The 23,732-nt window shown below is 50.5% G+C and overlaps 8 protein-coding genes and 1 non-coding gene across 9 annotated transcripts; 4 read left to right on the plus strand and 5 right to left on the minus strand.

The window, feature by feature from the left end:
- Positions 1 to 580: 580 nt before the first annotated feature.
- Positions 581 to 3,520, plus strand: FMAN_12801 (uncharacterized protein; the record flags this gene model as incomplete). The annotated part of the gene is made up of 1 exon (XM_041823286.1): positions 581 to 3,520. One exon carries the CDS (start codon positions 581 to 583, stop codon positions 3,518 to 3,520), a length of 2,940 nt encoding a protein of 979 aa, XP_041688881.1.
- A 1,775-nt stretch (positions 3,521 to 5,295) lies between these two features.
- FMAN_12802 (putative ubiquitin-protein ligase UBC4) lies at positions 5,296 to 5,829 on the minus strand (the record flags this gene model as incomplete). Its single annotated transcript, XM_041823287.1, has 2 exons — positions 5,296 to 5,754; positions 5,809 to 5,829. 2 exons carry the CDS (start codon positions 5,827 to 5,829, stop codon positions 5,296 to 5,298), a joined length of 480 nt encoding a protein of 159 aa, XP_041688882.1.
- Positions 5,830 to 6,874: 1,045 nt separating this feature from the next.
- Positions 6,875 to 9,239, minus strand: FMAN_12803 (uncharacterized protein; the record flags this gene model as incomplete). Its single annotated transcript, XM_041823288.1, has 6 exons — positions 6,875 to 7,417; positions 7,466 to 8,469; positions 8,519 to 8,799; positions 8,859 to 8,989; positions 9,038 to 9,164; positions 9,217 to 9,239. The coding sequence occupies 6 exons, from the start codon at positions 9,237 to 9,239 to the stop codon at positions 6,875 to 6,877; spliced, it is 2,109 nt and encodes a 702-aa protein (XP_041688883.1).
- Positions 9,240 to 9,709: 470 nt separating this feature from the next.
- FMAN_12804 (uncharacterized protein) lies at positions 9,710 to 15,924 on the plus strand (the record flags this gene model as incomplete). The annotated part of the gene is made up of 4 exons (XM_041823289.1): positions 9,710 to 9,730; positions 9,801 to 9,875; positions 9,928 to 13,961; positions 14,010 to 15,924. The coding sequence occupies 4 exons, from the start codon at positions 9,710 to 9,712 to the stop codon at positions 15,922 to 15,924; spliced, it is 6,045 nt and encodes a 2,014-aa protein (XP_041688884.1).
- Positions 15,925 to 16,247: 323 nt separating this feature from the next.
- Positions 16,248 to 17,307, minus strand: FMAN_12805 (uncharacterized protein; the record flags this gene model as incomplete). Its single annotated transcript, XM_041823291.1, has 5 exons — positions 16,248 to 16,354; positions 16,405 to 16,557; positions 16,606 to 16,706; positions 16,752 to 17,179; positions 17,224 to 17,307. The coding sequence occupies 5 exons, from the start codon at positions 17,305 to 17,307 to the stop codon at positions 16,248 to 16,250; spliced, it is 873 nt and encodes a 290-aa protein (XP_041688885.1).
- A 960-nt stretch (positions 17,308 to 18,267) lies between these two features.
- On the minus strand, positions 18,268 to 19,771 carry FMAN_12806 (putative DEAD box protein (putative RNA helicase); the record flags this gene model as incomplete). The annotated part of the gene is made up of 2 exons (XM_041823292.1): positions 18,268 to 19,527; positions 19,577 to 19,771. The coding sequence occupies 2 exons, from the start codon at positions 19,769 to 19,771 to the stop codon at positions 18,268 to 18,270; spliced, it is 1,455 nt and encodes a 484-aa protein (XP_041688886.1).
- A 219-nt stretch (positions 19,772 to 19,990) lies between these two features.
- On the plus strand, positions 19,991 to 21,405 carry FMAN_12807 (uncharacterized protein; the record flags this gene model as incomplete). The annotated part of the gene is made up of 2 exons (XM_041823293.1): positions 19,991 to 20,422; positions 20,473 to 21,405. 2 exons carry the CDS (start codon positions 19,991 to 19,993, stop codon positions 21,403 to 21,405), a joined length of 1,365 nt encoding a protein of 454 aa, XP_041688887.1.
- A 530-nt stretch (positions 21,406 to 21,935) lies between these two features.
- Positions 21,936 to 23,425, plus strand: FMAN_12808 (uncharacterized protein; the record flags this gene model as incomplete). Its single annotated transcript, XM_041823294.1, has 2 exons — positions 21,936 to 22,399; positions 22,450 to 23,425. The coding sequence occupies 2 exons, from the start codon at positions 21,936 to 21,938 to the stop codon at positions 23,423 to 23,425; spliced, it is 1,440 nt and encodes a 479-aa protein (XP_041688888.1).
- A 53-nt stretch (positions 23,426 to 23,478) lies between these two features.
- tRNA lies at positions 23,479 to 23,550 on the minus strand. The gene has a single exon. It is a non-coding gene; the product is annotated as a tRNA-Gln (tRNA).
- Positions 23,551 to 23,732: the final 182 nt, after the last annotated feature.

Genomic DNA, 23,732 nt, shown 5'->3' on the forward strand with positions numbered 1-23,732 from the left:
AGCCCACACCGAATCCGCCTTTTCTCTAAAGACCGACTCTTTCTCGCATTCGTTCTTCAGCACCGGATCGACTTCTTGGTTAGATAGCTGTGCTTGTGACTAAGGTTCTCGCCTTCATTTTTTGTGCGGCTTGTTTCGAAACTCTGGAACGATACTCGACCCTCGCTCACGAACCGCCGAAACCTTGACTACCAAAGCAACCGCTTTTTTGCTTCTGGCCCAGCCTTTGCCAAATTCCAGTTGCGGACCCAATACCTTGTTATAGGACCGACAGCAATGGCCAAGAGCTACTGCTGCATTTTCTCAAATACGATCTCTTCATCTTCAGATACCTGCGCTGCTACGGTCGGCGCACCTTGCCGGAGGACGCAGTACAGTGACTAACTGAACGTTACCAACCAACCGCATCACCGACGAAACGACGAACACGACCAAGAAAAATTCGATACCCTTGCACACAAAGCGAAACCTCGTTTTGTAAAGCAAATCTATACCTGCCCGCTGGGCGACCATAGTTTTTGCCAGCCTCTGGCGCCCAGCAGCAGCATCCTGATCCCACGACTGCCAAGTGCATCACACCATGGCTCCCCTCGCTATTTCTGTACCCGACGCTCCGGGTTCACCACATGCAACCCGAGGCAAGTTTACCTTGTATGGTAATCGACAGCGGGATAGCGAGAACAGTAGCCTTGCACCAGGTACCTCGACAAGTGATGCATCACCTTATGCATCGCCCATGACTTCACCTTCAATGTCTCCGTTAGCATCTCCTCGGGTTCAGATAGTGCCGTTTGGATCCGCCTACCGCCATACTCGCCAACCCTCTGATGAGTCTCTGTCACATTTACCTCCTCTGCCAGTTTCACCAAGATGGGATTCAATGTCAAACCCTTCAAGATTTATTCTTGGGCAGTCGATATCACAAAGAGCAGGATCACCATTTGACTCTCCGCACTCCCCGTCACCTTTAAGCTACGATACTGCGGCAAGCACTCCTGTCGAATCTCGAAACACGTCTCCGACATTTCTGACATCCAAATCGTCACTGGCTGACCTGCGCGCCTACGACAGCCTGCCACCCACCGTGGAGAACTTCTCGCGGCCGCGGAAGCAAAGTATCCGCCAGCCAATGACAGACGCGGCTAAGCCACGTCCAGTCCACAACACCCTGGTTACCGCTACCGCTACCGCGACTGCGACCGCTACATCGCCCTCTACCCCCGGCCTCAATCCCGCCGACCAGTACCTCGAGCTTGTATCACCTTCGCAACATCCCCTATGGCCTGCTCCTCCACGTCCCCGCGGTCCTTCGGTTTCATCTTGTCAGTCTTCATCTACTTACCACTCGGTCTTATCTCCACCTTCCAACGACTTTTATGAGCCTCGAGCGCCCCGTGCTCGAGCGGCCAATGGTGCGACAGCTTCCGCCGCACGGCCACCATTAAGCTACTCCAACCCAGGGTCGGCCTCACCGAGCCCTGTCGTCGCCCCGTGGATGAGTGGTGAAGAATTTAGATCGAGCTTTCGCTCTCAATTCACAGAATCTACTGCTCCAGGAACTGCAGTAACTGAGAGAAGTAGCGTCCTTACAAAGGACAGCTCCGTTACATCATTATATCCGAGCCCTGAAGGCGAAGGGGAGGAAGAAACCAACCCCGAACACGACGAGCCGAGCCTTGAGGATGTTATGGGCATGTACGAGCAAGGTTTCGACGACGACGAAGACGACGTGCACTACCCCGATTATCACAACAGAAATTCTCGCCCCGTGACATCAACCTCAGACATGGATCAGCGACACAGCATCAGAGACGATGCAGATGACGAGGACTTCCCTCAACGCAAGGTTCAAGAGTCCAACTCGACCCTTGACATGGAGATTCGAATGTCCAAGATGATCTTCACCCACCCAGCCTTCACATCATCAGTTCCTCATATCGCCGAAAACTACGGTCGCGGAATGAACGAAAAGCGAGATTCGGCAAAGTCCCTGGATTCTGAGCCTTCTCTTAATGAACAACCTTCTCCTCCTGTCGATCCAACTCCTACAAGCGCACCACCCGTCTCCGCGCCCCTCTCACTCGTTCGTGAGCCTTCCGAACGACCCGAAACCCCTGAATCTGGACGCAATATGGCCTACTCTTCGGAGCCCGCACCTGAACCAACACCGACAGCAGCACCCGCACCCATTCCTGAGCCTCAGCCTGTACCTGAGCCAGTATCCGCCCCTCCACCACCTGTTATTGCTCCTGAACCCGTCGAGCCTGAGGACCCTGGCGCTCGTGACCGATACGGCTTCAAGAAGGAGAATCAGTACGTGACGCGGCAGCAATACGATACCTGGAATGCTGGATACACCGAGTACCTGGCACGCCGTCGGAAAAAGTGGAATGCCTACCTCAAGGACAATGCTCTCATGACAGATCACCCCAACCGATTCCCTGCTCCCAACGCAAAGACAAAACGCTTTGTTCGCAAGGGCATTCCTCCCGAATGGCGCGGTTCAGCTTGGTTCTACTATGCTGGTGGTCCCGCCATTCTGGCAAAGCACTCGGGTCTCTATGATAAGCTAACAACTAAGCGAGCTAAGGACGTTGATGCTGAAGCTATCGAGCGAGACTTGCATCGGACATTCCCTGACAACATTAAGTTCAAGCCTCCCGGCGGGATGGATACGGCATCGAGCAGCGCTAGAGAAAGCCAGTCAACAATGTCGGACTCTACTCGGGGATCCAGCCCAGCGCCTCCCAATGTGGACGGAGAGACACCAATCATCACTTCTCTTCGCCGCGTGCTCCATGCCTTTGCTGTCTACAACCCTCGCATCGGATACTGCCAGAGCTTGAATTTCCTTGCTGGTCTTCTCCTTCTGTTTGTTGACACTGAGGAGCAGTGCTTTTGGCTTCTCAATGTCATTACACGCATCTACCTTCCTGGTACCCATGAGATGAGTCTCGAGGGCTCCAAAATCGATCTGGGCGTTCTCATGACTGAGATGCGTACCTCCATGCCTGCCGTCTGGGACAAGGTCGGTGGCGAGCTTGAGGCTGATCCCAACTCACGGCCCTCGACAAGCAAGTCGATCCGCCTCACTCGTTCGCGTCGCAAGGAACTCGCACGCATGTCAACACCAACTGACCGACTCCCACCAATCACCCTTTGCATGACGGCTTGGTTCATGAGTTGCTTCATTGGAACGCTCCCAATTGAGACTACTCTCCGCGTGTGGGATGTCTTCTTCTACGAGGGCTCCAAGACGCTGTTCCGCATTGCACTGGCCATCTTCAAGCTTGGCGAGAGCGAGATTCGGGCTGTAGCCGATCCCATGGAAATGTTTGGTGTTGTGCAATCGATGCCACGCCGACTGATCGACGCTAACGCGCTTATGGAGGCTTGCTTCAAACGACGGAATGGCTTCGGGCACCTCAGCCAGGTCCAGATTGACGAGAAGCGCCAGCAACGACGAGCTAAGGCGCAGCTGGATCGAGTCCGTCAGGGCAAGACATGGAACGTCGGATAGTTGGAGTCGGAGGACAGCCACCACTGTCTACATCGACCCGAAACACCAGGAAATTAGACCTCTGAGCCGCGTCAACATCATCATATCATCACAACCCCTTCAACACTCCTTCATTATCTCCTTTTACTGCCTCACTTCTTTCTCATTTCGGCACACCCTGGCTCGCACTGAAACAGGTGTGAGCCACCGAACCTTATCATGGAATGGCGTTTCAATGGAAGGCATGGTCTATTTCTCGATTTAGCCGGCATTGTGTCTTCGTTTTTTCTTTATTCACTTTCATATTCAACCCTCCTTTCAAAATTTCCTTGTATTTCTTTTTCAGCTTACCCAATATCTGGGGGAGCTCATTTACAATGTCTCAAAGCAGCGGGGAGGGATCAGCGTTGGACGGCTGGAATGTACAGGATGGAATGGAACCCAAAAAAGGAACACTGTTTTATACTTGATGACGATGGTTTACGGCTGCATTGCGACAAGACAAAAAAAAGCATCACCAACCTCACAGCACTCTTGTAGGGAAGAAAAAGACTTCCTACGGAGGGAGGTATGGCTATGATGCAAAGGACTGGCAAAGCCAGGCGGTGTCTGGTTTTCATATAGATGGGGGGGAGGAAAATTACGTATGAACTGGGTAGAACCTTATTGTCGAGGAGTAGATTTGGGGGATAACCTTTTTTGATACCCTAATGGAATGAAAGATAATTACATGACTGTTCGTTCTCTTTATCTACGCGCGTGGTCTAATGATGTCTCACCTTTTGTCCACACGCTTCGATCTGTCTGAGACAAAGGTGATCGGGAGATTTACTCGTGATGAATGATAATGAATGTCTCATGATGAGTCTTGTGAGCATGGTCAAAGTGAGACAAGAATCAGCCATGTTGCGCTGGAATAACAGAGGGATTGAATAGGTATGCTGACACTGACGCTGACCCTGACATTAAGGTTGGAGTCTTGTACTGGAGGATGCAAAAATAAAACGTCAAAGTTTAGCGTTCACTGCACGAAACGCATCTGGTTTGGATTTCTGTCGCTTCGGACCAAGGTCTGAGACTTCCATCATCTAACTTCGGCTATGGTAGCTTCAATTAGTAGCGAGTTTCATGACAAACATTATTGCCCCCATCCTCGCCATTGAGAAATTCTACGTTTACCATAGCACGTCTTTTGCCATGATCACAAAAGGATTGGCAAAGATTATCTGACATGCATGAGTTCACGATGATTTAATGGACTTTGTGATGAGAGAAAAGTCGTCTTTCGTCGTTGTAATTCATCTGTATTTTCCTTTCCAATAATGATATACTGATAGAAAGCCCTGAGAGGCATCAAGACACATCCTGTGCGTTCGCTATTCCCTTTAGCTGATCTCGCTCTTTTCAAGCATTCGCTATAAATTTCACAAGTGCCTAGCAAGACGCCTCCTGATGCGACGCCACCAGTTTCTGAACCTTCCTCGCTCTTGTTGCTCCCCCTCCCACTCGTCATCCGATGAGCTGATAAATTGCGCTATATCAGCCCAGATTTGGTCTCGTCGTTGTCTTCGTGCTTGCTCTTCTTCTAGTTGTCTTTGTGCTAATTCCCACATTGTTTCCCAGGCTTCTTCTCTTTGCTCTGGACTGTGATGTGACTGCTCATGTCGTCTGAAATACCATTCAGGTGCAGGAGAGAGAGACTCCGACGTACTGTCAGGTGCAGGAGAGGGAGACTCCGACGTACTGGAAGGTCCTGGTACTACGACGTCGCGCCCGTCATTTCCAAGACTGTCATTCTAGGCAACTGGAGGGAAGTCAGGCGAGCCCATTGCATACATCTCAACATGTTTCTTGGCGTTCTTATTGAATTCGGCACGATTGTTCTGATACTCTTGAGCAATGCGCTCCTCAAGAGGGCTGTCAATCTGGGGCTCCTCTAGGAGATTTCGAAGGCCCTCGAGGACGGCGCGGAGCTGCGTGCTAGGTTTCCAAGCATCGGGCTTGAGGAGGCCAAGGCAGATGTTGCCTTGGCCGTCGTTTGTGACGTTGGGGTGATAGATTCGAGTGACGAACTTGACGACAGGCGGCTTGAAGGGGTACCCGGTTGGGAGGGTCAGGACGATTCCGAATTTGCCTGGGTGGTAGGGAGTTGACTCAGGTGCCGTGAGAGTTACATGCCAGGTGTAGATGGACTCATCAGGTGGGAGGGAAACGGAGAAACCCTCTGGCGGGTTTTGGGAAATCTCAGCGAATTCCTGGAAGATGTTAATGGGTGGTATCGAGGATGGAAAGGAGGAGGGAGGGTTTACCTTTGTGATACGTTTGGACATTGTCGGACGATGTAGCTGTTACCTAGCTTATGGATGGGGGATGATGTCGTGCCTGTACTTGACTTGCAGGGCTATTTTCTTGATGGTCTCGATATTAAAATGATGAAGAGTTGAGCGATAGACTGTTTGCGTGATGTAGATGTAGATGTTGTTGTTGGAAGCAGGAGGTAGAAGGAAAGAAACCTACCTTAGGTAGTAGGTAGGTATGACGATGGTGGGGTACCTTGAGGTGCTGTTGGAGGCAACAGCTACCTACGAAGCTTAGCGTACCTCACCTTCCTTTACCTGTAGGTAATCCACCCCTAGGGAGTAAAAAGAACTTCTGATGCTAAGCCAGGCTGCCAAGATTAAGGACTGCTACAATATACTAAACATCCAATACGTAATTCTTTATTCTTACTGAGGATAAGGATCCTAAGGTTTTTGTCTTCTCAAGCTTCTGTGGGGCGGGCTCCTGGATGAAACTAGTGGGGCAGTGAAACTATGAGCAAGAATCTCTATGTTAGGTAGGTACTTTGGGGAAGCACTTCCATTACCATGATATATTGGCGGGACTTTGGAAGAACTGACCTGAAAGACTCAGGGAACCCTTCAAGTGTTAGACCCTGATAAATAGTTAAGAGAATCTAAGTAATCGGATGTAGGATTGAAATAGATGCACGTTGGCAGAGATTGGACGCTGGAGCATAGCGCATGATGGCACCCTATTTCTCGGGAGAAGACTACTTTCACCCATGAGGTAATGGCTCCAGCTTGAGAGGATCGAGTATCGAAGCTGTTCAACACAGAATCAAGGCTACAGGGGCTTCAGACCGAGGACAACCCTGACAACTGAGGGCCATGCTACTCATACAAGTACAAATCGCATTACTATTCTTCAAACACTGAATCACACATCACCCAGAAACTCCCTGAACGAAACTTTTACCCTACCAAGGACTTGAATCGTCAATTAGCTTGCTCCTATACCACGCATCTCCCCAGTGTATATCTAAACATCCATCATCGACAAACATCCTTTTGAAACAGACCATATCGCTCAATCCTAACCGTCGGTACCACTGCTCCTGAATGTTGCGCACAGCGCAGCATAGTGATGTGTGAGATCCAGCACATTCTGCGGCAAGCTAGTAGCTTGAATGATGCTTCGGACCTTCACTGCTCCCTCGTCCTCGATTAGAGTCCGTATCGTGTGCAGCAGCTCCGGGCTGAACTCGCTGTACCATCGGTACTGCCATGTCACTAGTCGGATGACGGATGCCACCGTCTCCCTTGTGCTCTTGGTCTTTTCAAAGACACGTAGGATGCCGGCGAGGGCCTTGGGGCTGAATCGGATTGATAGGCATGCGCGATACGCCTCGACGGCTTCGTCGACGTGCTGAAGACGCTCGGCGAGAGAACCAAGGATCTCCCACTCCTCTGCCGACTTCTTGTACTGCATCTGCTGGGCGCGGTACTGGGCCATCTGGGTACGCCAAATTGTGTAGACACGCAGGTCTTCGTAGAGCACCATGAAGAGGCTGTCTAGCCAGCGCTCACAAAGGCGCTTGGTGTTGAGCTTGGACAGATGCTCATCATTCTTGGTTGTCTGTGGATTGTTAGCTTTGGTCCTGCATGGTGTGAAAATAAAGCCTACCTCGCTGTCCGCCTTTGCCTCGCCTGGGTCGATAACATTAGAAGGCTTTTCGATCTTGCCCTGTTCGCTGGTACCGTTGGTGGCAGGGAGCTCCTCGCCAGCTTCCTCAGCTTTGGAAGCGGCCTCATCAAGCTTCTCTACCTCTTCGTCCTCAGTCTCTTCATCTTGGTTGACAGTCTGATCAGGTGTGCCCCGCAGACCATCTGTACTAGGAGTTCGCTTTGTTGAAGAGGCTGGCTGAGTAGCCTCCTGCTTCTCTGTGCGGTACTCATCCTCCATCACAAATACATTACTCCTGATCTTCAGCAGCTGGTCCCAACCAATCTTGGCGGTCATCTCGGTCAGAATATCGTACGCTTTCTTAAAAGTGCCCCTGTAAGATGCCGCTCGTAGGTTGAGCAAGCTAGGATCAACCTGTTCTGAGTATCGAGATTCAGGCTCGCTATCAATCTCGTCGAGGCGAGTTTCAGGGAGAGTTGGCAAGTGAACTTCCTTTGGTTCTGGCATCAGAGGCGTATCCTTGTCTTGGTAAGTGAACATAGGGCATGAGTTGAGAATGGTAAGCGCATTGTCCCAATCTTCCATAGCTACGTAAACCTGGGCCAATCTCGCCCAGGTGCTGAACTCGGTTGGGGCGGCGACGGTAGCGCGATCCGCACAACCAAGAGACATTTTCAGTCTTTCGTCTCTGAGTTCAGGCGTAGGGGCGCTCTTGGCCTTGTGCAACAAGAACTCAGCTTGAGTGTCGAGCATGACATAGTCCATTGGGGTCTCTTGCAAAGATTGGTGAAGCGTTCGGACGCCAGCAACCTCCTCGTGTCCCATGAACATGACCTTTGCCAGCAGAGATGATACCTCGACGCTTTGCGTTCGGAGCTTCTCAAACAAGTTGATTCCAGAGGCATAGCGTCCAGTTGTCTCGAGGTACTTGAGCAGACCCGTAGTTAGGTGATTCGACACGTTAGTAGGCACCTGAACCACAGAATCGGAACCCAGCTGCCATCCTAGAAAGTTGGTTAGCCTACGTAGAGTAGCCAGTTTGGGGTCGCATACCCCTGAAGAAGAGCTGTTCTGCGGCATGGAGGAAACGATGCTCAGTTTCAGTGTTTGTCACAGGATTGAATCTTCGAACACCCATAATCTTTCGAATAGTATCGCCGCTACCATCGTCTGCGTATGAGTAAGCTCGAAGAACGCTGCATAGATAAGTCTCCAGCCAAAGCTCCTCCGATGCCTTCCTCTTTTCGCCTCGTTCGTCGACGCAGTAGCTTTCTACGGTTCCAGGGATCGATACGTGTACGCGCATGTCGAGTCGCGAAAAGGCATTGTAGCAGCTATTGAGAATTAGGGTCTGCAATCGCGGATGCAGGGGCGCATAGTAGTCATGACGTACCAATAGACACCCTCGACAATCTTGTTGGTCGCATTTGGCCCAGATTCTTTGTAGGTTAGGGTATTAATATATGCTGCTAGACTCGCAGAAGAGGATGCATCGACACCGGTAACATGGTGGTAGACACCAGTCTTTAGAAATCAGTTCCTGGTCTCCCTTGCGCCGAGAAGCTTGCATACCTGTTTAGCTGGGTTTCGCACGGCATGCTTGAGAAGATGAACAAGATCGGGAGGACCAAGTTCTCTTAGACCAGAGAGGGATTCGGTTCGTGCATCGATCGACTCGTGGAGGATCTCCTCGGTGATTCTATCTCGAGATTAGCTATATGAACGCCAAGGATATCGATGGTGTTGCGCACTCAGGGACCGCTGGCGCGACCATGACGACGGGCTCCTCGTGAACCGCTAATGATAATCAGAGTCGAAATTGAAGCGAAGGCTGTCGAAATTGACTCGTCTAGGGAATAAAGAGGGGAAAAGTCGAGGTCGGTTGCGATCTCTTTGTTCTCGAATCGAGAACTGCGGAGCTGGCGTAAGATGTTGAAGCCAACCGTTGTTGGTCCCTCCCTAAGATCTGGCCTTGCTCCTTGCTCTCCTTCATAGCTGGAGCTACGTACTGAGTTAGTCCAGGCCACGTTAGGGGCCGTGCAGCTCTAAACACCGCCACATCCACGTGCTCCTACCGCAAACCGAGTCTCTGTGTGGCGTAATGGGGCTGAAATGATCCGCGTCTTAGAACGCGCTTCGTCAGGGCAATTAATGAGGTGGACGTCCGCTAAGCACACCCAATTGACCCCAAACTCTCATCAAAATAGCCAACTTGTTAAGATATATCCCCTATCGCACACACGAATGTCGGCTGTTGCTCTAAAAGTATTGCGACCGCCAATATGGTATGATGCCCAGATCTGAGAGAGGATATTTGCTAATTAAATGTTTAAAGCCGGCATTCCAAGCAATCAACCTCGAGCCCGAGGACAATATCGACGAACAAATCGATACCACAAAGGAGATCCATGTGAGATTGACAGCCAACGAAACAATCGCGCGCAATTACTGACCTACTCCAGGTCGACGAAGCTCTAAAAAGGTTCCAAAATGCCTTGAAACTCCATGCACAAGGACCCCGATCGCGCGAAGCTGCCGAAACCGCATACAACGAGCTATTCGAATCCGAGATCTTCAAATACCGAGAAGCCAAAACCGACTACGAACGAGCAGAGCGACATGCAGACGGTCAACCAGATGTGTCCAACTTGGATCATTCCCTCACAGATGGAGGATTAGATGTCGATGCCGGAGGGGCAGATGGTGTCGCAGCTAGTCTTTCTCAAGCGCTCTATTTATCGTACAAAAACTACGGCCAGTTCTTTGTCGACAAGTACAAGGACGAGTCGACCTCAAATCCGGCATTCAAGGAAAAGACCCGACTGAAGTACCATGACGACCACGCAAACAAGGTTTTGGATAAATGGATGGCTGCTTTGGATCAGGACCCGTCTGATCCAGAGCTCTGGAGAAGGGCTGCTCGATTCGCCGGCGCCATGAATAGCCACCGTATCAAGCGGTATTGTCTTGAGGCTGCAATTGAGTTGGATGACGACCCTGCTGTTGTGGAAGTTGACCCTCCCTCTTTAGCAGAAGGCATGGCAGGTGAGCAGCTGAAAGACCATCTGCAGCTTCTTGGCGACGACATGGCTCTATCGCATCCGATAATGGCTCCCTGGCTTAAGAAGAAAATGCCTGCTCTTCTCAAGCGCCACCTTGATCCCATCCCTTTTCTACCCGACCCGACCAAGTCATTAATACCACCCAAAGATCCCATTGCTCAGGATCAGACAGCAGAAGACACAGAAATGAGAGATGCCGAGAATGCCAGCCGCAGCGATCCTAAGACAGTGTCGTCCTGGGCAAGTCTTGGTGATGAAATCATAAATCGTCTTACAAATTATACAGAGGTATTTGATATATTTGATGAAATCTTGGACAGCAGCGTGGACGAGGCTGTCGTTGAAACACCCTCGCACGATTCTGAAAGCATCAGTTCAGAAATTCAAGTCGCGATAGGAAGGCCGATCCAGCCAGCGGAATCGTCTGAGAAGAGCAGCCCTGAAGCAGAACCCAAGGATCAAAAAGCTGCATCTGAGGCCACCGACGACAGCCAAAAGGCTGGTGACCAAACCAAAAAAGAAGCCAACGGAGTGTCAACACGAAAACGATCGCAATCTGCAGCGGGACTGCCAGACGGCGCGGAAGAGGAGAATGCGACCGAGAAACGCAGTAAACGAGTTCGACGAAGAGAGACACTACAAGCTGAGGAATCAACTGATCCCAGCACATTAATTGCTAATCAATTACAGCCTTATCAAGGCGCTGACCAAAACCTATTCCAAATGACCAAGAGCGTCCTGGAAAATCTGGGCGTGGACGACAAGTCGACCTTCGATTTCATCACTGAACTCATTGATTCATGTGCTGTTGAAGACCGGCCAGGCAAGATTGCAAATCTGGCCGCAGGGGATCTGAGCAGTGCCATCGTTGACTTTCGCGAGGAGGTCGCCAAGGTGTTTTTGCACAAGAATGAACAAGCCCCTCTCGGTCCATCATCTTTCTTGGAGCATGCGAAGACAAGTTCGCAAGACCAGAACTCAACGCCGACTTTCAATGAGACACAGGGCTTAAGGTCGTTTGCCACTAAGATCGGAGAATCTCGATCATGGATGACCATTGACGATGTCGCATATGAATGGGTCAGAGCTGTTAGCCAGAGCTATGCAACAACCAAATGGTCCGACAAGATGAAGTTATCTGTAGTCCAGATGCTCAATCATTCGGACGCAGCGTTACATCAAAGAATCAATGAAAAAATTGAGTTGGCTGCTGGCTCACCCGAGAAGCTGGCCGAGCTCGAAACCATTGTCCCTATGATCTATGAACTTCATATCGACATATACGAGCTCATCACCAATCCCAACAGCGTTGTGGATTATGCAACTCGTATGAAGACCAAATATCGACTCGGCCGGTGGCTCAATGTTGCTTCTGCTTACATCCAGGCACTCGATCGCCCTTCAAATGATGAGCTCTCAGCACGTTTCTTATGGACCTCAGTTCTTGTGTCTTCACATTCTGAGCGTCCTGTGCGCGAACACATCCTTCTCATGTGGACATCTCTACGGGATCACCTGACAGATGAGAATATTCCAACCATTTCACTGCCAAACAACGTGGTCATGCCGACGATCTCCCCAGAAGCCGCGGATCGCGAAATCTCCAAGCTCACTACAATGGACTTTTTCCTCGGATTATTCCAGGACAACATGGAGGATCCAGTCTCTGTCATTGAGACGCTAGAGCCTGTTCTCAACCCTTCTTCAGTCTGCGTCCCCGATCAGGAGACAGAACCCGAGAGTCCAGGTACTGAAGACGATGATTCAAGCTCAAGCTCAAGCGACAAGCAAAAGAAGTCGCTCTCGGACTGTGCAAGTCAGAGCCTGCAAGATTTGTGGAAATTTCTTCATAACAGTAGCACAGAGCTTAGGTTGTTTCTGTGGTCACGTTTGGGAACCGCTTACCACGCTATTGGTTATCCTACCAAGCAATTCTCTTGTTATCTCAAGAGCATTGAGTTGATTGTATCAGATCTGGAAAGCGAAACATATGCCAACACTCCGGCCGACTCCAGGAAGTTGCTCTTTATGCGCACTCTGAAATCGCTTGATGAGCTCCTTATAAGTGCACTGTATGCTGCGCTCAATGATAACACCGCTTTCGAGATTATTGACGACGCTCACATCAAATCCACCACTGCCGCGCTCGCCAAGGTCAACTGTTTACTGCACGTGTCAAGCCTCTGCGAAGATGAGGTCCGCATTGGCCTTAAGACAGAACGACCTGGCAATGCTGCTTCAAAGGCAGCTCTCCAATCACTCAAGAACAGGTTGAAGGAGATGCAGATTCGTGCATGGTGCCTTCAATACACCATGTTCAAGGCTGGCATCAATGAGGACAATTGCATAATCGGGCCCGAAAAGGACCTGGCCGACTTCCTCGCCGCCATCCACCAGGTTATTGGCATTCGCAAGTTCTGCAAAGCCTCTAATAAAATCTTCCTCAAGGTCATGCGCGTCGAACTTCTCAAGCTCAAGAACATTGAGAACTGGGAAGACTATCTTGGACAAGTGCTCTACGATTTACATGGCCTCAAACTTGGGGCGGGCGTTTGGGAAGTTCAGGATCACGCCTGTCCTCCCGAGAAGCTTGAGAAGCGACAAACCATGCAACTCGTGGAGAGGGTTACTATCCTCGCGAACCGCATGCCGATGAAAGATCTTCTCAAATCAGATCTCAAGACAACAATTGATCACATGCAGCAGACTCTTGGACAAGCAAAGTCAACCTCTCAGATGTACCACAATCTCCGCAACTTTACCGAATACTTGAAGAGGCCTATACACCCACTGCGTCTGTACCGAGCCCTTACTGGGGAAGTCTCAGTCGACGCTGTGTCTGTTAACACGCCGGAGACCATCCTCGCGACTCATGGCTGGTTCTTTTTGCTCGGCATGATGGCTCTCACCAAATTCAAGGGTGTCGACTTGAACCGTAGACAGACCCCTGGCGCAACCGACGATTTGCGTATTGGTGCGACTTTCTTGAGACTCCAACTTCAGTTCACTGCAGACAGGTGGGATGCCTGGTTCCGGTTGGCCGAATGCTTTGACTACGAATTGGACGAATCGGTTCTTTGGACTGCTGACAAGATGAACAAGGACCGACCTGAGTTGGTTAAGTTTCAGCGAAATGCTATCCATTGCTATACCCTCGCGCTTTCACACTCCCGTAACGTGGAAGTTGAAACGCACGATGGAGACCCTTTGCATGACCTGTATCACAAATTTGCTATGCGAATGTATGCCTCGAGCCGTGAGCCATTCGCTATGGAACCGTTCCATCACTCTGATCAAGAAAGGTACTTTATCGAGGATATGGGAGCTGGAACCTTCAAGAAGATTTTGCACCCGCAAATGAATGAGTACAAAGTCTGGAAATTCGCAGCCAAACTGTTCAGAATGGCAATGCAACGAAAGCCAACCGATTGGAAGTAAGTCGAAGCCCCAACGTAGGTGTACGCCGAGTCTAACAGTAACAGGAACCCGTACATGCTCTCCAAGTGCTATTGGAAGATGTACCAGACATCTGATGACCAACTCGACGTCAAGGACATAAAGTCCAAGATCAGTATTGAACTACTGATCCAGACACTTCAGAAAGCAGTCACGGTAGCGCACAATGCTCGACGGGGTAGGAACAGCGATCCTATCCTCGAGCCACACTACAAGATAGTTTCCATCTTACACAAGCTGGTGATTCGAGGAGACTTACCATCTAAAGAGGCTGCTGCGATCTTAGCTGAGCAGCCATTTGGCCTAGCTGTCAACCCTGATGACCACTTTGCATCTTTCACAGAGCCTGAGGATTGGGAGGAGTATATCATTCGCAATCTCACCAAGCTCAGAGACAAGGATAAGTCTAACTGGCAGCATCGCATCATCATCAGGCACGCCAGAATCCTGTTTGATGAGGCCAACGAGGCGCAGGGCAGCGACAGATTAGTGGAAGCAAAGGCTGCTTTCGGTATTCTTCGGGACAGCATGGTCACTAAAACGATGGTTATGAATGTCTGGAAGTGCGATGCGGAGCGACCCGGTCGACATCACGTTTACACAGAGCAATACGTCCGCTTCATGACCAAGCTGTTGGTCATTATGTCAGATCGCAATAATCTGGAGCAACTTCTGAGACGTCTTCGAAAGAAGGGTGCAGACTATTACCACTTCACCGATCTATGGCAGTCTTGCTGCATGGCTTACCTCAAGCTCTTGCGAGAAGGTTACCAAGTGTCACCAGTCTCGGACGACGTGTTCAAGTCTCTTTCCAGTGAGGAGTTCGAGGTTATTGGAGAGAGAATCGCAGACTGGGCTGCAAGCGACGGTGCTGACATTCCATTGTTCAACTGCATGAAGGAAACCATCGAGTTGAAGAAGCTGAATGCTAATCTAATGAAAGTGGCCCCCATTGATGATCTTCTCAATGATTGTTACTCCAGGATCTACTCTGAGATAGCCAAGACACTGCCTGGCCCTGACCCTAGCAAGGTTGTGGAGGAGCGACACCATGCCAAAGAGGTTGCGGCCCAGCTCGAAGCAGCGCAAGCAGAGGCAAAAGCCACCAGCTCGCTCGCAAATATCCTCAATGCGCCCAATGGACAGGAGAGCATCACAGGCACAGCAACTCCCATGGAGACAGAGAAGCATGAGGCTGCACCACGGGCACGAAAGCTTGGCGTCAGACGACCCGATGTCTTGCGCAAGGCTGAGCAAGCAGTCGTCCGAGCTCTGGAGGCGCCCAAGTCAAGTAAGAGCAGAGTTGGCAGTGTTTCGAGCGGTAAGCGTGGTAGCCACACGCCTATTCAGCATGCAAGCGATGCGGGCAGCGACGAGGAAGCTGATGCACAGATTCGGAGAGAAGCTGGTCACAACGTTGATGTTGATATGAAGGATGCTGGAGATGAGCATGAAGAAGAACATGAAGAGGATCACGAAGACCATGAGGAAGAGCATGACGAGGACCATGAAGATGGCGCGGATGAAGACAACGGCGAAGAGCACGCCGCAGATAAGGCTGAGAGCGAGGAAGGCAGCATTCATGATTCAGCCGATGATGAGAGTGACCTCAGCGATGTCCCCGAGGACTACGATGAGGAGGTACCTCCTGGACTTATCTTCCCTAATCTCAGACGGCATAACGACGAGTCCAGTGGCGAAGACGCTGATAGTGAAAGCGAGGGAGACGACGAAGCTGAAGAGAGCGATGGTGAAGAAGAGGCTGAGGAGGTAGCCGAGGAAGAAGAGGAACACGACGAGAGCCGTGAGGACGGCGAAGAGACTCTGGGCAACGAGGATACAGAGTTGGTGGATGGTGAAGAGGAAGAAGATGAGGTCGACGGCGATGAACGACGAGAGAATTGGGACGCGGACGATTCCGTAAGGGCTGAAGCGTGGTGATTATGTTTTGTGGACGGCGAATTGGCGTTTCAGGGCAGTTCTACTGGGTATCTTCATAGATATTGGTTGGGATTGGGCTGACTATTTGCTATATCATTATTAAATTTAGAAGTGCCAAAGAAACGATTCCTTCTTGTCAAGAGCAGGACTCAAAAGGATGCCGTGGCACGCTTTTGAGCTTGGTAACACTTGGATGGGACTCGACGCTGTTATGAAGAATATAATTTAATTCCTAGGGTCAGATCATATGGATAAGAGAATAGAATGCCAGTCCTCCCGGAAGAACTTGATCACTACTCGTACAATGCTCAGTGCGTTCCGGTCTATTCATCGACAAAGATATCGTCCTGAGCGCCATCCATGAACCCCATTCGCTGGTTGTAAGTAGGAGTCTTGCCATTAGGGGGGTTGACGTTGTTGCCTTCAGCCTCTGCACGATATTAGTCACCGACAGCCACAAGTCGACAAAGATAAGCTTACGGTTCCATGCCATCATCTGCTTGGGTCCAGGGACACACTTGGTAGGGTTGTCTCGGCAGTAGACAGGAGGCTTAGGCTTGCCGAGCTTCTTGGTGGAAGTACTTCCAGTGACCTTGCAGCGATGGTTCTGCATGTACATGTTTGGCTGGCCACCTTTCCTCGACATCAGTTATGCTTTCATATACGAGAGGAGTGACTCACAGCCATCGGGGATCCAAAGCCACGCGCAGTAGCAGCCTTCTTCAGGGCACACAGGCATATCGGCTGGGACGTCGTACCAAGTCTCGCGAAAGAAAGGAGAACTGTTTCGTCAGTTCAGGACCGTAAGTCTTAGACTGGAGTCTTACTAGTATCGCACAGAGAAAACAACAAGGTTATCTATGGTGACCTTGCTGATATCGCTCTCGTACGAGATAGCCCAGGCTGTTCCACCAGTTGACTCAATGTTCTTGGTGTGCAACTCTCCACCCGAGCCATCACCACCATCCATGAGACAGCCACCTTCAGGGCCTCTCCACGGCATAGAGCGATTCTTGCCGTCCTGCCATTCTGTAGTCAACTCTCCCTTGTAAGAGAGTGTCGTGAAGGCGCGGTTGTTGGCGAGTTCGGTCATGAAGGATTTACCGGCTGGAAGCTCGAGGAACTCGCCCTTAGGAGGAGGCACGACATCACAGCCCCGGTCGGCTTGCATCCACCATTTGGACTTGGGGAGATCGTAGAGAGGGTTCACGGCGAGGTTGGTGTTGGCATTGTCGACAGAAGTGTCATTACCGCCCTAAAGAGTCAGCATTGGATGATGAGTTCTAGAGTGAGACTTACCTTGCAGTACATGCCCTTATTCCAAGAAGCAATGTGAGCATTCGCCGAAGCGACGAGAGTGAGAAGAAGAGTAGAAGTATACATGATGTAAAGGACGTAACGATATCAAGATCAATGAATGAATGAACGGACAGTGTAATCAATACACCTATAACGAATGGAACTACAGATCAAAAGCATTTCTCAACCTGCATTTCGTCAACTTATATATATACAACTTTGCTACACGAAACAATTACACCAAAACTCCTTTCATCTCAAGATGGTGCAACTTCTGGGAGCGGCCGCCTTTAAAACAACAGGGATAAGAGATGGAGTCTGGCGCTGGCGAAACAAATGCTGACCTGCCTGGGGGGTATTAGAAACATGAGAATCGCGGTCACCAAACCGATTTCTCGCGGGTTTGTAACCCCGGGGCCTGCGCGAAGCCATTCGGGGTTAAAGCACGAGCGTTGAAACTTATCGAGATCTTCGTGATCCCTGCATAGAGCGGCCGCTTTACTGGGACGGGGTTGTTTCAGACTCTGCTTGGCTGGGGGAGGACCGGATGATCTTTGGGATGATTCATAAGGCTGAAGAATGAACAGTTGGACTTGGAATTGAGAATATCACTAGATCAAAGGCTGAAGTTAATAAGAGGGTGCCTAAAGCCCAGTCAGTCCATTCGATTGGGCTTGATCAAGTTGGACTCTTGATGTTTAAAGCTTTGACAAGAAGAACGTAAGCGGGCTTGGCAGGCTGGGCTGATGAGCTGTGATTAAAGTGGGAGAGCTGAGTGCAACTTTGAAACACGAAATATCTTTAGTGATAGTAAGTAAATGAATTAACTCGTCATCTAAATTAGAGGATCCTCCGTTGACGCACTCATCGTATAATCTCGAGCAACCTACAGCCACTCCAGGTTACAACTGAGTGATCCACATCTCCTGGCCAAGATAGACATTGAAACACTGAAGCAAGCATCGAAGAATCCTTCGACTTTGATACTTTTCCCCCAACCTAAACAACGCCGAACTGCCAAAACTCCAGTCCAGGCACCAGCTTTTAACCCTCCTCCTTGTCCATGTCGTCTCTCCCTCGCTTGCCGCCCTTCTTGCGTCCTTTTAATGTGCTACCCTTCTTGCCTCTCTCTTCAGTGAAGGACTTCATCTCGACTCTGGCGTGGCGTTGCGCTTCCTCGACACGGGTCTGGAAAGTGAAGACCTCCTCCTTCTCGGTGGGATACTCTGAGAGCTTCTTGCCGAGGGCAGCCTCGATTCGAGTGAAGATCTCGACGTCGTACTGCGTCACCACGCTGATGGCGATACCAGACTTTCCAGCTCGGGCTGTTCGTCCGACTCTGTGAATGTATGTCTTGGAGTCCTGGGGGAGATCGTAGTTGAGAACAACATCAACCGAGGGGATATCCAGACCACGGGCGGCGACATCAGTAGCAACGAGAATATCTCGCGTGCCGGAGCGGAACTTGTTGAGGGCGCCTAGACGGGAGGTTTGAGAGAGCTGGCCGTGCAGAGGAATGGCGCCGAATCCAAGGGTCCTTAGCAAGATGGAAATACGCTGTGTCTCCCAGACTGTTCGAGTGAAGATGATCGTGGACTTTCCAACATGCTCGTTGATCAGGTAGATAAGATAGACGTCCTTGCGAACATGAGGAATAAATATGTAGTGCTGGAGCAGAGTCGAGACGGTCTGGTACTTGTTGGAGCTGATGCTCACACGAACGGGATCTCTCAAACTGGCACGCTGCAGACTCTCAATCTTGGAGCTGATTGTCGCAGAGAAAAGGTATGTACGTCGCTCGCGGGGAATGAACTTGAGAATCTTGTCGATACTAGGTCCAAAGTCCATATCCAGAAGTCGATCAGCCTCGTCCATGATCAAATACTTGAGCGTTCGCAGCGAAAAGCCCTTTGTCTTTTCAAGGTGATCCACAAGACGACCAGGTGTCGCAACAATAATATGGGGCTTCTTTCCGAGGGCAATGGCCTGAGGGACCATGTCCAGACCACCGACAATCACAGCACATCGTAGAGAGATGAGCGATCCGAGAGCTTCGAAGGCTTGGCCGATCTGGGTTGCCAATTCACGAGTCGGGGCGAGGACGAGACCGAATAGAGGCTGGGGCTTGTCGAGAAGAGCCTGGAGGACGGGAAGAGCAAAGGCAGCTGTCTTTCCACTACCTGTTTCGGCGAGGCCGATAATATCACGGCCTTCGAGAGCGACGGGGATGGACTTTTCTTGGATGGGCGTGGGGTGCTTGTAGTTGAGCTTTTCGCAAGCTTCGCAGAGTGCGTCGACGATACCCTGACAGTTGTTAGACACAGAAAGTCAATTAGTAGTTATCAAGACATACGAGATCCTTGAAGGTTTTCTTGGGGGCATCCTCAATTGCCTCCTCAGCAGAAGGCTCCTCTAGAGTAGCGGACTCTTCTTCAGATTGCTCCTCCTCAGAAGATTCGGGCTCAGCTTGAGGGGGTTTCTCCGCAACGACCTGTTTCTTCTTCTTGGGCGCATCGTGCGCGACCTTTCTTCGTTTTGCGCCGAACATGATGAACGATGTGTAAGTAAAAAAGAGTTCCCAACTCAAAAAAAAAGATCATCTTTTGTCGAGACTTCACATAAACTTTAGTGGGGATGGCTTATCGCACGTGCGCTAATCTTATCGTAGTCCCCGCCAAACTTTTTTTCTTTTCTGCCATTTGCGACAGAGAGCAGCTCGAAAGCAACTTTTCGACAAGTACCCTCGAAACAAACAAATTTCTTTACAATGGCGCGCAAACGAACAAAGAAGAGAACCCACTTGGGTGCCAGCAATCCCGATGTTGACTCTGCCGGCCATGCATCCGCGAAGGATCCCAAGAGCATGGTTATTCGAATTGGCGCTGGTGAAGTCGGTTCCAGCGTTAGCCAGCTTGCGGCCGATGTGCGAAAGGTCATGGAGCCTGGTACTGCGGCTCGATTGAAGGAGAGACGCGGGAACAGACTAAAGGATTACGCTTCAATGTGTGGTCCTTTGGGTGTTACTCACTTGATGCTGTTTTCGAGATCGGAGAGCGGGAACACCAATTTGCGAATGGCCTTGACGCCTCGAGGACCTACGATGAACTTTCGCGTGGAGAAATACTCGCTGTGCAAGGATGTTCAAAGAGCTCAGAAGCACCCCAAGGGTGGCGGCAAGGAATTCATCACTCCTCCTCTGGTAAGAAGTCATCAATTGTTGTTGACAATGCCTTTGCTAACCATCTGTAGCTGGTCATGAACAACTTTACCCGCCCAGACTCGACTAGCAAGTCGAAAGTTCCTAAGCACCTTGAATCGCTTGCCACGACCGTCTTCCAATCCCTCTTCCCTCCCATCAACCCCCAAGCTACACCGCTCAAGTCGATCCGACGAGTCCTGCTGCTGAACCGCGAGCAATCGGAGGAAGACGATGGTACATTCATCATTAACTTCCGACACTATGCTATCACAACAAAATCCACCACGGTATCCAAGCCTTTACGGAGACTGAATGCTGCTGAGCAATTCGTCACTACAAAGACAAGCCGGAAGGGCAAGATGCCTAATCTGGGTAAACTTGAGGATGTAGCCGATTTCTTGATCGGAGGCGAGAACGGTGATGGATACATGACAGATGCGACTAGCGGCAGTGAGGTGGATACGGATGCTGAGGTTGAGATCCTGGACTCTACAACCCGAAAGGTTTTGTCTGCAAAGGCTCGACAAGCAGCCGCCCAGCACGAAGCCGAGCCCGAGGCGGAAGAGGAGAACGTTGAACGCCGCGCCGTCAAGCTCGTCGAACTCGGACCTCGAATGCGCCTCCGCCTAACCAAGGTCGAAGAAGGTCTCGCCGACGGCAAGGTCATGTGGCACGAGTATGTCCACAAGAGCAAGGAAGAGATCAAGGAGCTCGAAAAGCGATGGGAGAAGCGCCACCAAGAAAAGGAGGCGCGAAAGAAGGAGCAAAAGGCCAACGTTGAGCGCAAGAAGGCAGCCAAGGCCAAAGACGGCAAGAAGGATGACGACAAAGAGGACGAGTTTGAGTATGAGTACGATAGTGATATGGATGTGGATGAGTTTGACAGTGAGGGCCTGGCAGGTGATGCCGAGTTCAAGGTCAATGAAAAGATGGAGGAGGATGGAGAGTGGGAGGATGAGCAGGAAGAGATTGCCAATAGCTGAGCGGGAGACGGTTAGAAGCTTGAGGATTGCATGCTTTGGTTTGGCGTTGTGTATAATGGATTGGGCAATGAATACCTTTGTGATTCTTTGTGATTACATCATGTCTCGTGTGTTTTTGTCAAGTTTGCCAAACCGTTGTGCATTCTAGAGCTGCTCATGATTTGTGTAGATGGTATTGTACCTACCTTGTGCTGTCGCATCTCATATTGAACCGAAACGTGAAAGTGCAGCCATCGCCCTTGCATGACTAGTTTAGGGTAAGCATGAGGCCAGAAACGCCATGTGAACCATTTGCAAAAGACAAGGTATTCGCTCTTCAACTTCCAACATTTCATCATCAAATTCCTCAGTTCATTTACTGGATATTCTCACTTCATTCGTATCTTGAGGGGTTAGAGACAGCAATATCTGCCCACCACAGCCTCACTTTCGCCCAAAGACCAGGGTCGAGTTGTCGTGCCAACTGTATTCCACGAAGAGTCTCATCACGCGCCTCACCGTTCAACACGTTGTCAACTACACCAGAAAACATGTTTCGCATACTGTCCAGAACTCTAAGGACTTTCGGTCCATCGCTCAAGCGAGCACCAGTCGGCGTGCGCTTCTCGTCAACGCAGACATCGACGTCCAGTAACGCTCGTTATGTCTGGTCATCCGCAGCAGTTGTTGGCACTGGCACTGGTGTTTATCTCTTCAGCGATAAAGGCGCGGCGAAAACTTTAACAAATGAAGTCCCTAACCTGAGGGAGTTCTCTTCGGAGGAGCAAATCCCGACTAATTCACCTGTCAAGGAGCTCATTATGGAGGACGCAGATGCCAAGCTGCGTGAGGATGCTCACACTTTTGTCTTCGACGGGAACGGAGGTGTCAAAGGACGAGTGGACTTTGCTCGTCTTGGCAGCAATAATCCGATGGAGGATGAATGGGACCTCAAGATAGCCAAGGGCGTCGGCGGAACGAACACTCTGTATGCTGGAGTTTACGATGGACATGCGTGAGTGACCTGGAAGCATTTGATGTGAGTGATGCTAACACAAGCGAAAGAGGATGGGCAACCTCCAAAGTGTTGAGAGCTGCTCTTGTCCCATACGTGTCGAATGCTTTGTCAAGCATCACACCCACCAGCTCAAATGAGCTAGTAGACGACGCAATCAAGAAGGCATTCGTCCGTCTTGACGATCGCATCTTCAAAACCGCACAAGAAGCGCTAGAATCAGGCCAAGAACAAGGGTCTGCCTCCGTCATCATCGCCGTCGCACCCGCTATAGCTGGATCTTGTGCCCTCCTAACCATGTACGAGCCCAAGACCTCCGCTTTACGCACCGCTGTCGCAGGCGACTCCCGTGCTGTTCGTGGCATGTGGTCTCCTAACACAAGCAAATATGAAGTCGATGTTTTGAGCAAAGACCAGACTGGCTTCAACCAGGACGAGGTTGAAAGGCTCAATAAGGAACACCCTGGAGAGATCAAGGACATGATTAACCCAGAGTCCGGTCGACTCTTTGGAATGGCAATCACGAGGGCATTTGGTGACCACAGATGGAAATGGCCAGAAGAACTCATTCGCAAAGTTAAGGACGATTTCTACGGTACTGCACCGCGGCCAAATGCCAAAACGCCGCCTTACATGACAGCCCGACCGGAAGTCACAACACGAAAGATCCAGACAGAAGACTTCGTAATTCTCGCATCTGACGGTCTTTGGGATATGATGAGCAACGAGGACGCCGTGTCGTGCGTTTCGCGCTGGTTAGTTGCCAAGAAGAACGGCAAGCCCGAACCCTTCAAGGAGACCAAGTTTGAGGGAAGACTGGAACATGGCTGGGTAGCCACGCCAGAGCATCAGGTCATTGAGGATCTGGACAACGCGGCTGTTTGCTTGGTCAAGAATGCACTTGGAGGATCAAGACGGGGATTGTTTCTGGGAGCGATGACGACGTATCCGCCCATGAGCCGGAATGTGAGGGATGACATGACTGTGCAGGTCATATTCTTCAAGGATCCTTACGAGAAGAACTAGAGTATGTCGTGAGTGATTGTTCTCACTGTGGGTAGTGTAGAGGTCAAAAAGAAAGGTCTCAGAGGGAGTCGAACCCTCGCTGGCGGAATCAGAATCCGCAGTCATAACCGTTAGACCATGAAACCTTAGATCTTCGGGTAGCAGCGGCATTGCAGAGTGCTCTCAGATTCTGCTCCGCTCGCGTTCGACTCGATCAATTGTATAATGTTCAAGGCACTTCGGTTTCTCTTATTTGCTTCATTGTAGACTTGAGCCGTAGGCTAGTAATAGAGGTGTTGGCATATACTTTGAGGTTCAGATGGTGACT

The sequence above is a fragment of the Fusarium mangiferae genome (genome assembly GCF_900044065.1).
Source record: "Fusarium mangiferae strain MRC7560 genome assembly, contig: FMAN_scaffold015, whole genome shotgun sequence".
Lineage (NCBI taxonomy): Eukaryota > Fungi > Ascomycota > Sordariomycetes > Hypocreales > Nectriaceae > Fusarium > Fusarium mangiferae.